This window comes from Rhagoletis zephyria, unplaced genomic scaffold (assembly GCF_001687245.7).
Source record: "Rhagoletis zephyria isolate East Lansing unplaced genomic scaffold, Rhagoletis_zephyria_1.1 Rzeph_scaffold_10231, whole genome shotgun sequence".
In the NCBI taxonomy this organism is placed as follows: Eukaryota; Metazoa; Arthropoda; class Insecta; order Diptera; family Tephritidae; genus Rhagoletis; species Rhagoletis zephyria.
Genome location: NW_016167309.1, coordinates 1 through 15,788, shown reverse-complemented (window position 1 = coordinate 15,788; position 15,788 = coordinate 1). Strand labels below are relative to the sequence as shown.

Sequence of the window (15,788 nt, the reverse complement as noted above, 5' to 3'; positions counted from 1 at the left end):
AAAGCAGAGATTTGATTTGTTAAACATTTAAAACACAAAGCGTAGACATTTAATTACACAGTTGGTATGTTGTATGTATGCGATTTTATGTAAAGGATTAGTAGAGCGAAAAAACCGGGGAGATAATGGCGGAGACATCATGCAAATCTCCAACATCTTCCTCACTTTTATGCTGTGCAAATGGGTTAACATTTTTCATGGCTGCGCTTGCCGACGCGAATGACCATCGCGCATGTACATATGTATGTATGTTTATATGCATGTCTGTACAGGCACTTGTTTGTATTTGCTTTCAAGTTTGAGTTTGCTTCATTCAGGCGATGTTCACCTTTCACTTTGTTTCTATTTATAGTTTGGTGGTGTTGTGTCTTGGTGTGTTGGCGCGCTTTTATAACAGCGCCAAGCATTTCTGCAGAGCACCAACAACAATCTCCCTGCCAAAACCATTCGTGTTGTGCGTGTTAGCATTGAAGTTGATATTTGTGCGAGGCTTGTTCAACAAGCATCGGTGGTTCAGTGGTAGAATGCTCGCCTGCCACGCGGGCGGCCCGGGTTCGATTCCCGGCCGATGCAATCCAACTTTTTTTACATCCTTTTGATTTATTTTTTTAATTAATTTTTTTTATTAAATAAATGGGATAATATTGTTGGCGATAGGCTTTACTATTATATGCGATAAATCATTATATACATATATTTGGCATTCCGCTCCAAAGCGGACACCATTTGGCTTTTGCATCTTCGATTTTTTTTTTTTTTTTATTATAGTACCCATTGAGAGTGGCCTCCGATTTTTTTTTTATCTTTGTCCTCCAGCCCTTTTCGAGATATCGATTTTTAAAATAAGCCAAAATTTTTTAAATGCCCATAACTTTGCGAAAAATGGGCCCATTGAGATCGTTTTTTTTAATTTCTTTTTCAAAACACTTTTAGAATTAGAAATGGAACATTTTTTATATTTTCCACAATAATTTTTCATAAAAAAACGGTGTCAAACTCAATAAAAATTGCTTAATACGATTTATTAGGCCAAAAAATAACAAAAAAAAACGACATTTTTTTTCTATAAAATTAACAAATTTTTAATATAAACTCGCTTACTGAACGATTTTCTTGATTTTTTTTTTTTGTTATAAACTGTCACGCATTTCACAACTTTTAAGTATATTCCTATAACAATGGGATCTAATTTTTGGAATTTCTTAGTCATAAAAATTTCAAGCTTTTAAATTAGTTCTCATAGAAAGTTTTTGAGTATGTATGTAGTTTTGTTTGTAAATTTAATTTTTGCATGACAAAGTGCAAGTTTGGAGAAGCTGGGACAAACCATTGATTTTTAGCATTTTTTATTTGTTAAAAGTGTTAAAAAAACTTTAAAAATAATCGCAAAGATTTATACACACAATACATACGGTGGCAAAATGTAAATGGGGACGAGAAATTTTGGCAAGTTTTGGCTACTTTTTAAAAAATGTTTATTACATTTTTATGTAAATATAGCTTATCAACTACCTAAAAAAAAACCATGTAAATTATAATTTCAAACTGTGTAGAACATTTATAAAAATTCGAAGAATTTCAACAAACGCTGATCAAAATTTGAAACATTTTAATCGGATTTTTAGGAATCGTTTTGAGTATGCACTTTTGTAGCCCATTCAATTCAAAGTGCAAGTTTGAAGTAGCTTGGACCTAGCGTTGATTTTTACTAATTTTTCATTCGCGCATTTTCTTCCATTCAAAGTATGTTCGACAATTTTTTTGTAAGGAGAAAATAAGCAACACCTTCCACAAAAAAAAAAAAAATAATAAAATACCAAAAATCAACGTTAAGTCCTAGCTACTTAAAATTTGCACCTAGAATTGAATGGGCCACAAAACTGCACACTCAAAATGCTTCTAAGAAATCTAATAAAAATGGTCAAACTTTTGACTAAACTTTGTCGAACTTAGCTAATTTTTGTACAACGTTCTACCTTACTATGTTTTTATCCTGCTCTGTATGGTGACTATTTTCAATCGTTAATATACTTTTGCGGCAATATTCTAGTGCATTCTGTTTGGCTATGCGGTGAACCTCTATCTGGTTGTAGCATAAAAACTTCTTACAAGAAACGGTTGTTTGTAATAGTTTACAGGAATCTAGATAGATATATAGTAGACATACATATATATACCAAATTACTCAGAATGAAGAGATATCGATTGAGTCCTGCCTGCCTGTTCGTCCGGCCTTTCGTGAGATATCTCAATGAAACGTGGTACTCTTAGGCTAAGGACAAATTATTGAAAATGGGCAAAATCGGACAATAACCCACGCCTACCTCCCTTATAATGATAATTGGCGGAAATACTAAACCTGTGATATTTTAGTAGCTAGTAAAGTGAATTCAATAAACATTTATATTTACAATAAACCCTCTAGCAGAAAAAAAACGATTAGCAAAATTTAAAAAAAAAACAATGGACGTAGCGCCGACCACTTATGATTAAATATGCTTATCTCTGACTTGGTTTTACCAATTTACATCAAACTTAGTATAGTGATTGACTACATACATACAACGTAGAATAGGATTGGAAAATTTTTGAAATCGGATTAAAATTACGTACACCTCCCATATAACGGTAATTTAGAGAAATACGAAACGAACTTGCTAATTTACTCCAAGTTAATATTTATAACATGCTGTTATAAGTGGGTCAACCGACTCATATGTACATAACTGCGTGAGTGTATTTGCTTTATTGATTTCTACCAAACTGGGTTCAATATTTGAACCTCTGCTGTGTAGACGTAGTTTACAGAAAGTTGAAAAAGAAAATTCTGCAACGCTTCCTGAAACCTTTAATATTTTTGAATACAGTAAAAACTCGATAATGCCAACAAATGCCTGCATACTCGATGCGGCGTATCGAAACATACGGACCTGCGAATATTTTTTTCATAAGATCTATAAAGTCGGAATCTGTTAAAAAAAACTTTGCCTAAAATTTATGAAACGTTTAAATATATATATATATATATATATATATATATATATATATATATATATATATATATATATAATCAGAATAGTATAGTATGTATTCGCACCTTCCTGGTTATGGCTTATTATTCCTTGGCTTATTTTATTGTTACAAACGTATTAAAAATAAAAATATATGTAATCGTATACCAGATATTCGGATAACCAGGCAGCTGTGAATAACCATATTTTCTTCTAAATCCAGCCTACCGATGTTTGATGCATAGCGAAATATGTGTTTATATGAAATTTGCTCATATAAATGATTATTAAATTAATAGAGTTCCAATTCTGTATGCACATTTTACATAAAGCAGCCAATAATGTTATACGATTGAGGTAAATTTTTATACATATTTTATGCTATTTACACAAATAAAAATTTAATCGATATTATAAAATTTACAGGCCGGATTGAACGGATTTTACAGAGTAATTAAAAAATGGAATTAACAGAAAAATTATGAACATTTATGTAATGCTTTTGGATATGTACAGTTATGTTTATGTCATGAGGCATGAATGTAGTGCAAAAATGCAATTTTAGTGTGGCGACATGAAACATAAAAGCGATGGGATGCAATTGATTTATATTTGTAGACATTTTGAAATGTTTTTACATCAGCAGTTTTAGTATAGAGTTTTAAAAACACTCCGAAAAATGTATGTTTTTAGTTTTAGAAAGCCAAGTTTTTAGAATGCTTTTTAGTAGTGCACAGATATGTTTGTGTATATCGAGCTCATCCTTATCAAAGAGAACTTAAGTGACATTTCTGCGATGCTATGTCTTAATATACAATTCACAAAAAGGCTCTAATAAACCAATTTTTTATTTTACAAGAGAAGCAAAAACTTTATAAAAATAGTACAAAAAAAAAAACTGGTAGGGCTTTCTAAAAAGTGACATGTAACTCCGTTGTTTTTGGCACTAACACTTTAAAATTTTTATTGGAGATGTATTTTAATATATCCTGCCAAAATCTNTTGTTTTTTTTTTTTTTTTTTTAGTCCAGTAATGACAGTTTAACTTGGACAAATATTTTTTAAGCCCTAAATAAAAGTGCTTTCCTAATAATAAACAAACTGCTTACCCATATTCAAAAATTTAGTACCAAATGAAAGAGGAATGAAATAGCATTGAAACAGGAATAGCTAAGCAAAGGTTACACTACCTATTAATATATTTTTTTCTATGGTAATTAAATAAAATTTTTAATTGAAATATTTTTCAATAGGTGGTATTCCTCTTTTAAATATGTCAGTCTGATAGCTATTTTAGTACTCTTTCATTTGATATCAAATTTGTTTAATTTCGATAGCCGATTTATTTATTATTAGGAAAGGAATTTTATTACAGCCTCAAAAATATTTGTCCAACTTTAACTGTTACTGCTGGACTCAAAAAAAATAAAAGTCCGGGTTGACCGATTATTTTATTTCAGACAAAATATAAGTCCAAAAATAACGACTTTTGTACTAAAAGTTATATAAGTCTAGGTCCCTGCTTTCTGGTAAGCAATTAAAAATGTCACTTAGTTCTCGTGGTAGGCATGAGGGCGATATACAGATACTACAGCGTGTTCGTTTTAGATATTTCTCACCTCCGGTATAGCATTCAACCTCTTAACTCCATTTTTACGTGCGCCCTAAGCACAAAACGTCGTGTACCACCCGTCATACAAATACAATCACCAAACAGGAATAGTAATTTTTTGTTTTTGGTTTTTTTTTTTTTGTGGTCATATGTTGTGTGTGTTTGTCAATTAAGACACATTAGAGAGACAGACACAGGATTAGGGACGAGACAAATAAAAAGATTTATGTGAAAATAAAATGCTCACAAATGCGATTAGCATTGCTAAAAGAATGCGGATTTACAATTTAATGGCAAAACTTACATTTTCCAGCTGTTGCTTCACTTCGCTGATCACCTTTAGCAGCTCGTCCTTTTTCGTGCTGGTGAACGATTTGGTTATGGTGGGCGTAGCGGGCACAGGCTTGCCGTTTTCAGTGTTGTGTTTGGCACTAATACTGCGTCGATCTGTAAAGTGTATAATACATTAGAGCAAGTTCTCCCTTGCCTTGCATTATCCAAGCGACTTACTTGTGCTGCCACGCTCCAGCATGCTGCCGGGACCTTCTGGCAGAGCGGCCTGCAAGAAACTGCTTGTCGTTGCTGGTATACTCTCCGAACTGCCGCCCAAAGTAGACGCCAGCGAACGTTCGGCATTCTCGGCGCTCGGTGTAGAGCCTTCGTCTTCAGTGTCGGAGGTGCCTGTGCCGGTGCCAGTGCTGGCTGTGTGTGTGCTGCCATTGCCGGGCAGCGTTAGGCCGGTCTTCTCGAATTTCTGTCGACGCATTGACTTGCGCAGCTCATCCTCATTCATGGCGGTGACTTTGAAGTCGCTACAAAAGCAGAGGATAAAATGAGTTAAGTTCAATTTTCAAATGATTCAAATCGCGCGAGTCCACTTACGTTGGCGTGCTGGGCGATATGTTGTTGTAGAACATGCCGTGATCCGAGCTGGTGCGCTCACCATCGGAGATGTCCTCCACATCACCATCATGCTCATTGGATTGTGGATCAAAACGCAGGCCAGGCTTGCGCTTTTCCGACACCAGCCGATTTGCCGTTGTGCCACCATTACTGCCAGCCGCTATTGCCACTGTACCGGTGTTATTGCTGCCAATAAATTTCAATTCCCGTCGCGTCTCCATACCCGAGTCTATGGACGAATCTTCACTGAGGTAAGTCTGGTTGTACATTATATCCTTGGAGGACGCGCTGTTATAGTCGGACGTTTGCGTATTGCCTATACCGCCACTACCCAAGCCAACTCCACCACCGACGCCGCCACCGATGCCGCTGCCAACACCACCACCACCGCCGCCGCCGCCGCCGCCGCTCGATGACACAGTACCCAGTGGACTTTCTGAATTCGAACGCAGGTCGTCAGGGTCAAATGGGCCACGTTGTGCCCAACGGCCGCGCGCACGCGGTACGCCACCAACAGCCAACTGACTGGGTGAGGAGCTTAAATTGGAGGTGCACGAGGCGGATTGCATGGCAGATACCGTCGACCCTGGTATGGCAACCCCACCAGCGTTACTTGGCTCATCTGCATTGCCCACGGCCTTGCGCTTCGCCCACTGCGGCAGTTGACCAACGTCAGAGAATTTGTAGCCCGGAGTCAGCGCTTGCTCGTCAGTGAACATGGACGGTGATGGAGTAAATTTCTGTGGTGTTGCCGACTCTTCCATTTCGTGTGTTGGCGATTCGATAATGATGCCCTCCGGTGTGGCGATAATTGAACCAGGTCGGGCTGGTAGTGGCGCATGGCCGGAACGTAGCCGTTGTTGTGATAGGCGCGCTTGCATGGTGACAATCATATCATGCGGCACCTGCCACACGAAAATACAGCCATCACCGCTGGCAGAGATTAGATGGCGGCAATCATTGGTGAATTTAAGGCCAGTCACAAGCTCACTGTGGCCATACATGCGCGCCATGCACTCATTCGAGTAGTAATCGTAGACTGCGAGCGTTTTGTCTGTGCAGGAGGTGGCCACATATATGCCGCTGGGATCGAGGCTGAGCTTAATCAAGCTGCCCTCGTCCGAATGGGAGCCCTTAAAGGTTTTTGTGTGTTTGGCATTCTGTGTGCCGTAGACGCGTATGTTGCGGTCCTGGCAGGCGGTGAGTATGTGCTTGGAATTGGAATCGACTTCCATGTCGTACAGCGTCGTCTTGCCGGAGGTGTTTGTGCCGCGCAAGAAGATGTTGCCCTGCGCGCAGTGAAGGCGAGAAAAAAATAAAAAAAATTGCTAAAATTGATCATAATTGTATCAGCACTCACCTGAAACGTTCTGAACATAATCGACTTGTCCGCACCACACGAAATCATCTGAAAATTGAGTCCCGATCCTACAAACTTGATCGATGTTATGGACGACGAATGATCGTCCAACGTCTGTAGCAGTAAATAATCCTGCGACACGTCGAACACATGTATCAGCCGATCGCGACTTGCGCTCGCCAACAACTTTCGTTCGATCTTCTCATTCGAATACTCGAGACATAGCACTTCCGATTCGTGCGCCTCGATTGTTATGATTAGCTTGGTGTTTGCCAAATTATAGATTCTTATATTGCCACAACGATCANCGTCTGTAGCAGTAAATAATCCTGCGACACGTCGAACACATGTATCAGCCGATCGCGACTTGCGCTCGCCAACAACTTTCGATCGATCTTCTCATTCGAATACTCGAGACATAGCACTTCCGATTCGTGCGCCTCGATTGTTATGATTAGCTTAGTGTTTGCCAAATTATAGATTCTTATATTGCCACAACGATCGCCGCTGGCCAAATGCTGCAACTCCGGACTAATTCGTATGCAGCGTACGCCATTGCGTCCATCATAAGCGGTATTTGAGTTCTTATCGCCCGATAAATCTTGATCCTTGATAAAATTCATTTCCTCATCGATGTACATAATTTTCAGCAGTTCCTTGGAGTAGATATTTCTGCGATAATTTTCAGTATTGGTACAGCCATCAAGGCCCCACACGCGTATGGTGTCATCCGAGGAGCACGTCACAAACGACTCTTCGGGCAATGTATCCGATAGCTCGCGCTCCAAGTTGTATGGCACAGTTTCCACGCCCCAAATGCAGGTGGAATGATAGAGAAAGGAGTGCGATTTACCCACACGTTTGATATCCCGCATGTCCCAGATGTAGAGCGAGTGATCGTTGTACACGCAACTGACCTGTCGGGTGGTAAAAATAGATTGTGATTAATTTTATACTCAAGGNTCCCAGATGTAGAGCGAGTGATCGTTGTACACGCAACTGACCTGTCGGGTGGTAAAAATAGATTGTGATTAATTTTATACTCAAATACTNTTTTTTTTTTTACCTGAAATAACATTTAAATATTATGGATACATTAATGCTTCTATGTACTTTATACATGAAATGCTATTGAAATATTTGACCACCATTTATATAAAACCGACTATCTAATAGGCATGGAGGTGACTATCATTGGATTAGTCAATCATTTTTAGTGGGAGGAAAAGCTTCTTCACAAATATCAATCTGCTGTTAAGGACGGCGACTTCAAGCAATCCACTGTCTGGATGTTAGGATTTAAGCTCCATTTTTCCCTTACAGCTGATTCGTACGTACAAATATAGTACATATCCTCTACGAAGGATATACTTTGTAGAGTGTTTGGTAACTCGAAGAACTCGGTTTTGGGAAAAAAGTTTGAAGGTTAGTCTAGAAAATGGATTGTTACGCGGGTTGTTAGATGAAAGCGCTCGCGAAATATTGAATTGTTTTTTTTGTAGATATGTAGGCAAGTAGTTTAAAGTATCGATAACGATAATAATCACTGCGATTAGTGTTGCCTCGTCTTGGAATAAGTTATATCTGTGGTTCTCTAGAAACTGCCTACTGCAATACTATATGCGTATAACCCGAAGAAACTGCACGCTGAGCATAATGCTACACAATTTCCACCAGGGCTACAGCACCGATATTTCAGCTTAAAATCCATCCACTCGCGCAAAAACTCACCTTCGCTCGCTGCTCATCGTACACCATCGCCACACAGTCCGGGTATTTGGCATGCGGTGGCACAGCCATTATATGATTGATATGTATACCTTGCGCCACGTCCACCCCCAAATATGTGTGCGCGGCAATGTCGTCACATATTCCAGTGTGGCGGCATTAAAAATGCGTATAATGGCTTCGGCACAACCGACGAGTATGAAACGTGAATTCACCGTTAAACAATTGGCACTCGTTGTGCGACACTGCACCCACTTGTCCAGCAAACGGCGTGAACTGAACTCGACCAAATGACCCTGCCGGGTGATGGCATATGTGCGATCCTTCATCTCATCCTTGCCGCAGGCGACCGCACAAAAATCATTGTCGCGCAAATCACCCAATATGGCACTGCGTCCCATCAACGGTATGGGATCCTTGTACTGAAAGGGGATGAAAAAAAAATTAGTAAATGAAAGCGAGTAGTTGGTTGAGCGAGCTTACACATACCCTGCGGCCTCCCTCCATATACCAGTACTTGACATGACGATTGCCCACTGTAACAAAGTAGCTGCCATCTTCGGCGAAACTTAATGCCGACACTTTGGAGCTGATTTTATTCGAGGCCATTTTTTGATTCAATTTCCAATCGAATACATTCACAATCATATCGTGTTGTGAACCAATGGAGACCAGGTACTTGCCGGTGGGTGAGAAGGCCTGCAAAAGAGAGTGGGAGAGGAGCGTTTGCATGAAAGTGGAAAAAAGAGGGGGAAAATATGTTTGTATTTGCATTTGCAAGCGTTTGATGACTTACCACACATGTGACAGCGTATTTGTGATCGAAAAATTCCGCAACCACATTGCCGCCGGTGGTGTGCTCCAGATTGCCATTCGGCGAGTCCAGCTCCCATACTTTGATGGCGGGATTGATNAAAACGTGTGAGTATTCATGAAATTTGATGTGTAAACATGTGTGTACGGCATCAGGCGATTCAGTTACATACGTACATATGTAAATAGGTTAGGTTAGAAATCAAACATTAATTTCATTTTATTTCGTTGATTTTGTCGGAATGATGAATTTTTGGATGGTTCCGAAAATGATCACAAAATTATGCTGAACTAGCCCCGAAATGCTCCTGAACTAGTCACAAAATGAGCCCGAACTAGGTTTAGATGGTCCTGAAATAGCTCGGAAATGGCGCCGAAATGACCTCAAACAAGTTTTGAAACGTCCCGAAATGCTCCCTTAATAGTCCGAAAATGATCCAGAACTATGTTCAAAATGATCCCGAACTAGACCTGCAATTAACCTCAAATAGCCCTGAACGAGTCTCAAACCAGTCCTGCACAGGCTCCGACACGGTCGAAAAAATCGTTAACTTGTTCCGAAATGATCTCAAACAAGTGTTGAAACGTCCTTAACTAGTACCAAAATGGCCCTGAACAGGTCCCGAAAAGATGAGGATTCCGAACTATTCCCTAAATGGGCCTGAACTGATCCCAAAATGGCCCTAAACTAGTCGTGAAGTAGGTCCGAAATATCCCTGAGTTACTTTAGAAATATTCAATTGTATACACAACACGAAATTACAGATTTTCTGCTGGGTTAAACAAGAAGCACTTACAGATTTTCTGCTGGGTTAACGCAAATTTTACCCATACCGAGCGCTAAGATGTTTACACATCAAAAATTGTGCAAACTATGAAAAATTATGAAGAAAAGTAATAAAAGGAATATATTTTTTAATGGCAAAAGTGTTGCATACAAAGCTGTTAAAGCCGTAAAATGTAAGTCATTTAAAATTTAATTATTTATGCTTACAAGCGCGACGGCAGTATTTCATTAAAAAATCACCTGCTGACTTAATTAGCCTTATTGTAACGACTTCCTTTTTTCTTTTTCTTTTTTTTTTGCATATTAATATTAAATCGCTTGCTGCAGTTGCGCGCTAAAAGAGAAATGTGCAAAAGGTTGAATCCTTTGTTAAGACTGTCTCGGGTAGGAAGTTCATTTTAACAATTTTTTTTAGTTCACAATGCCAAGCAGCGCGGCAGTAAATTCCCATTTTGTGCGACATAAAAAGTGGCAAGGGAAAGAAAAGCTAGCGCGCTTAAAATGGTAAGGAAGTGGAAAAAATTTTCGTAAAAAAATTGTATTGCAAAAAGTAGTGAAAAGTCTGCATGCTGTTGCTGTTGCCTTGACTTTGCACACGCTTCCAATAGCTGCTCACTAATACTTTTATAAGCTGCCTTTACGTTTTGCTAGCAGGAAAACTGTAATTTAAAATACCAATGCAAGCTTTGTGATTCAAATATGCAAAAAGTGAAATTTATCACCAGGCATAGTTGTATTAGTAATGTTGTATGTGGTATGAAAAATGTTCCAACAATAATGAAGAAGTGGAGATATGACAGTGTGAGAAGGAGGTCATTTCGAAATCTTTGGCAAATAAAACGAGTTACTTTTGTTGTGTTTGATAAGAAAACAGGAATTAAAGGATTAGCTTGTAAGGAAGGAAAGTCGGAATTTTAATGCTCTCATCTAGGGATGTTGCGGATGTGGAATTTCAGAAATCCGCGGATGCGAATGCGGATGCGGATGTTAATTTTTTTTTAAAAACAATTAGAATCTAGCATAATGGCGAGATCGTTCTTTAAACAGTGCTTACAAGCTAAACCAGATATATATGTCATGTTGTTTCAGAATTTGGAGAACCTGTAACTTTATCAGCACTTTTCGATTTTAGTTTTTGTAATTCATTTTTAATACTTTCTTCTGTGACTGCTTTGAAAAATTTCTGCTTATATCGAGCTAAATAGGTGGATATGGAAGATAGATTATTATTTTTGAACAAAATTCTGTTTTCAAAGTCGTGGCTACCAGCCGAATCGGATCAGAATATTGTTATTTTTTTTAAGCACCCCGTTTTTTTATAAGCATTTAAATAACACATAGTTACGTAATTCTTATCTAATTACAGGTCAGACCTATAGCTTTTTAATTATTTGAGCATCGATTATCTTTATAGCTGGACGTTTCTACTGGAAATCCCTCTTGAAGGAGCTTACTCATTGACTTTAACTAGCAAAGAAGGGAAAGTTTTGCCACAGAAGTTTTTAGCCAAGGATTCAATGTATATCCCTATGAAAAAAATATTACCCAACAAGTAAACAAAACTACTGTTTTTAAAATTTTTGCTGAAAGTAAATTCCTCAAATAGCCCCATTTGAAATTATTCAAACGAATATACATATGTAATAGGTGGCATACGCGGTACGTCTGACTCGCGAGTCATTTGTATACGTGTTGACTCGCCTTCGACTACACACAGTTGAATCATTCAGAGTCATGCCGGAAGTCATGTTTATTTCACAAACACATCCAAACCGACTCGCGAGTCAGATGCACCGTGTATGCCGCCTATAACATCAAAAGCAAATCACGAAAATTTTGTTAAGAATTACAGTGCACACTTTCTTCTTTTGTGTCTAGTAGTTTTTTTTAAAGATTGGTCCAAAAAAATCATACTATAGAAAGAAGCCAAAGCAGGTATTTAAAGCACAGGAAAAAAAAATATTATTAAAAGGACTATGTTCTCTTTGACGTACGTCAAAGGTCAGGTAGAAGTGGGAACTTTTATGGCTGCCTATTGATAGCTCGGTTATATAGCTTAAGAAATAACATTTTAAAGACATTTTTATCAAAGTTGATAAATATGACATTTGACCAGTTTTGTTACACAAATAGTCCTACGACCACAGGCAAAAATATTGGCAACAATATGTATTTTTTTTTGGCATAAATACGTTTTATCGGTCCACTTGAAAAATATTCGCATTCGCAAAAGCTCCGCNTAAGCATTTAAATAACACATAGTTACGTAATTCTTATCTAATTACAGGTCAGACCTATAGCTTTTTAATTATTTGAGCATCGATTATCTTTATAGCTGGACGTTTCTACTGGAAATCCCTCTTGAAGGAGCTTACTCATTGACTTTAACTAGCAAAGAAGGGAAAGTTTTGCCACAGAAGTTTTTAGCCAAGGATTCAATGTATATCCCTATGAAAAAAATATTACCCAACAAGTAAACAAAACTACTGTTTTTAAAATTTTTGCTGAAAGTAAATTCCTCAAATAGCCCCATTTGAAATTATTCAAACGAATATACATATGTAATAGGTGGCATACGCGGTACGTCTGACTCGCGAGTCATTTGTATACGTGTTGACTCGCCTTCGACTACACACAGTTGAATCATTCAGAGTCATGCCGGAAGTCATGTTTATTTCACAAACACATCCAAACCGACTCGCGAGTCAGATGCACCGTGTATGCCGCCTATAACATCAAAAGCAAATCACGAAAATTTTGTTAAGAATTACAGTGCACACTTTCTTCTTTTGTGTCTAGTAGTTTTTTTTAAAGATTGGTCCAAAAAAATCATACTATAGAAAGAAGCCAAAGCAGGTATTTAAAGCACAGGAAAAAAAAATATTATTAAAAGGACTATGTTCTCTTTGACGTACGTCAAAGGTCAGGTAGAAGTGGGAACTTTTATGGCTGCCTATTGATAGCTCGGTTATATAGCTTAAGAAATAACATTTTAAAGACATTTTTATCAAAGTTGATAAATATGACATTTGACCAGTTTTGTTACACAAATAGTCCTACGACCACAGGCAAAAATATTGGCAACAATATGTATTTTTTTTTGGCATAAATACGTTTTATCGGTCCACTTGAAAAATATTCGCATTCGCAAAAGCTCCGCATTGATTATTGCGAATGCGAAAGCGAATGCGGATGTTAAAATTATTGCGGAAGCTCCGCGGTTGCGAATGCGAATGCGAATATTCGCAACAACCCTGCTCTCATCCTGTAGGATTGTTCTATATCGAAAAAAATTTACCCATATTTTTTATTTTGAAATCAAAAAATATGTGGAGGTCGCCCAAAGCGCTCAAAGTTTTCCATGTACGTTTTATATGGGAAAAAACAGCTTTTCGTATTCTTCGAACAGAAATCTCTGGTTCTCTTCAGAAGATTTCCTATGATAATGCTCCATTATTTATATGACCATTTTTTGATACTAAATATTTTTTATTGGTCGCCCATTGCTTTTTCTGGGGGGTTTGGCGGACCTATAAAATATAGTTACTATGCAAAAATGGCTAAATAAACAATTGGGTATTATTACTGGCAACCTCCTGAAAAATATCCGATCGAAAAATATGGATTTTTAAGAATTCTATAAAATTTTAACGAAAAGTCGTTTTTTCCCCCATATAAAATACATGGAAAGCATTGAGCGCTTTTAGCGATCTCTAAGTAATTTTTGATTTAAAAATAAAAATTGGGGTATATTTTTCGATATAGAAAAAATCTAGGAGCTGAGAGCATTAAAAATGCGACCTTACTTTTTGACATGCATTTTTGGCCCACCCTAATGTGCATATAGAGAAATTCGCTTGCACCAGCCAATTCAAGGCACTACTGCAGCTGTTTGCTTAGCGGCCTGAGCTCATATTTATATAGTTTTCGCATTTTTTTTTTGCTTTTTCAGCTTCATGTTTTGTATGTTAAGCAAAAGCAAACGGAAGCGCTGCATAAACATGAGCAATTGGTGGCCGCTTTCAAAACACATGGAGAAGCAAGTGTTTGCATATGAGAGCATTTCATGAATGTACGGACCCACAAAAAGGGGGGGAGTTCAGCCAGTTTGCCAGTTGGAAAGTCAATCAGTCGGTAAGCCATGCAGTCGCCCACTTTAGCAACCAGCTGTGCAAGTACAAATTCATTTTAGTGTCCAACAACACCAACCTTGTCTGCCCGCCCGTCTACCCAACCCAATGTCATCTCTATCTCATTCCTTTTTACGGAAGCATAGCCATTCACAAGTGTTTGCTCGTTGTCAACAACGCTGCGGGCTATTCTGAGATTGTCAGTTTCCGTTTTGGTCATTTTGTCGCATAAAGTACGCATATAGTACGCTTTTGCTGCCTGAGTGATGCTGCCAAAGCAAAGCTACTTTGCAAGCTTATGTTTGTGTATCTTTCGTGTGGAAAGTTATTTTACGAGGTCGCTGTCGCCGCCGCCGCCGCTGGCATCGTAGTTATCGCTTTAGCAGCAGCGCTTGGCATTCATCTTTTATTTATGACAAATGCAGCTGTTGCCCGCTTTCAAAGCCGCATTTGCCATTTGCGTTGACATCTTCACAGCATAGTCGTCGACCTACGGCGGTGTGCACCCGCTCTCTCCATCTTTGCTTTTCATCATTTTAAAATTCGTTTGCTTTCTCTGCCTCGATTTCAATGCTGTCTCAAACAATCAAGGACAAAGTACGAGTTGAACTAGAAATTTATACGCCTGTATTGGCAAACACACATACGTACGTAAGTTTCGTGATTTCGTTACAAATATAGCAAAGTTCAACTAGGCGTATGCGCATCTTTAAATTGGTGGGGTTTGCTATCTGGAAAAAGTTACTAATACGCCCCACCAACGTTTACTTTAATCACAGTTGCTTCATATTTTCCAAAATTTTACTGCTCTCTGCTTTCCGCCAGTATAATTTGGTTATGCATTTTGCATTGCAAACGCTTTAAATTCCAGTTAAGTAAGCTTGTTGCCGTAATCGATATTCGGAGATTGGGAAATGCAATCAGCGTGATGCATTCAATATCAGGCTGCCAAATTCAATTTGGTGAAAACTATTTTTTCCTTTTCGGAAGGAATACATTTCAAGCGAATTAAATTACCAATCATGAGCATTTATTTATGTATGTCTAACATAGACGTGGCAGCACGTTTACATACAGAAGTGCAAATCAATTTAAATTTTTTAGCACTCAGATGGGATATTTCGATTCCATTTTATATATTTTTGTTTGTAAAGACAAATTTGAAAAATTAAGCCAATCAAGAACAGGAAATTATTTGGGAGTAAAATTTGGTTTCCACAGTTCGGAAAAAATGTCGAAATCTAACCGGGCGCAGTGCGCCTGGACAGCACTACGGAAGTAAAACCCCATTCGATTCATTTGTAGCTCGTTTGATGCTGCAAAAATTTGTAAATATTAATCTTGGTCTAACATCTTTATCTTGATCTTGCCTTCATCGTCAATTTTATTGTTATTTCCATCTTCATCTTCATCTTCATCTGCATCTTCATCTTCATCTTCATCT

At 38.1% G+C, this 15,788-nt stretch overlaps 1 protein-coding gene and 1 non-coding gene across 2 annotated transcripts in view; one reads left to right on the top strand and one right to left on the bottom strand.

Moving 5' to 3' along the window:
* LOC108376309 (uncharacterized) overlaps nt 1–9,521 on the bottom strand; it is a gene marked incomplete at its 3' end in the record, with an annotated part of 15,012 nt that extends 5,491 nt beyond the window's left edge. Inside the window, 10 exon segments of the mRNA XM_017632508.1 lie at nt 4,631–4,675; nt 4,928–5,070; nt 5,134–5,435; nt 5,506–6,815; nt 6,887–7,129; nt 7,327–7,803; nt 8,618–8,730; nt 8,733–9,036; nt 9,104–9,313; nt 9,411–9,521. Coding sequence (XP_017487997.1) covers nt 4,631–4,675; nt 4,928–5,070; nt 5,134–5,435; nt 5,506–6,815; nt 6,887–7,129; nt 7,327–7,803; nt 8,618–8,730; nt 8,733–9,036; nt 9,104–9,262 — 3,096 coding nt within the window.
* TRNAG-GCC (transfer RNA glycine (anticodon GCC)) lies at nt 503–573 on the top strand. Its single transcript has one exon. It is a non-coding gene; the product is annotated as a tRNA-Gly (tRNA).
* Nucleotides 9,522–15,788: the final 6,267 nt, after the last annotated feature.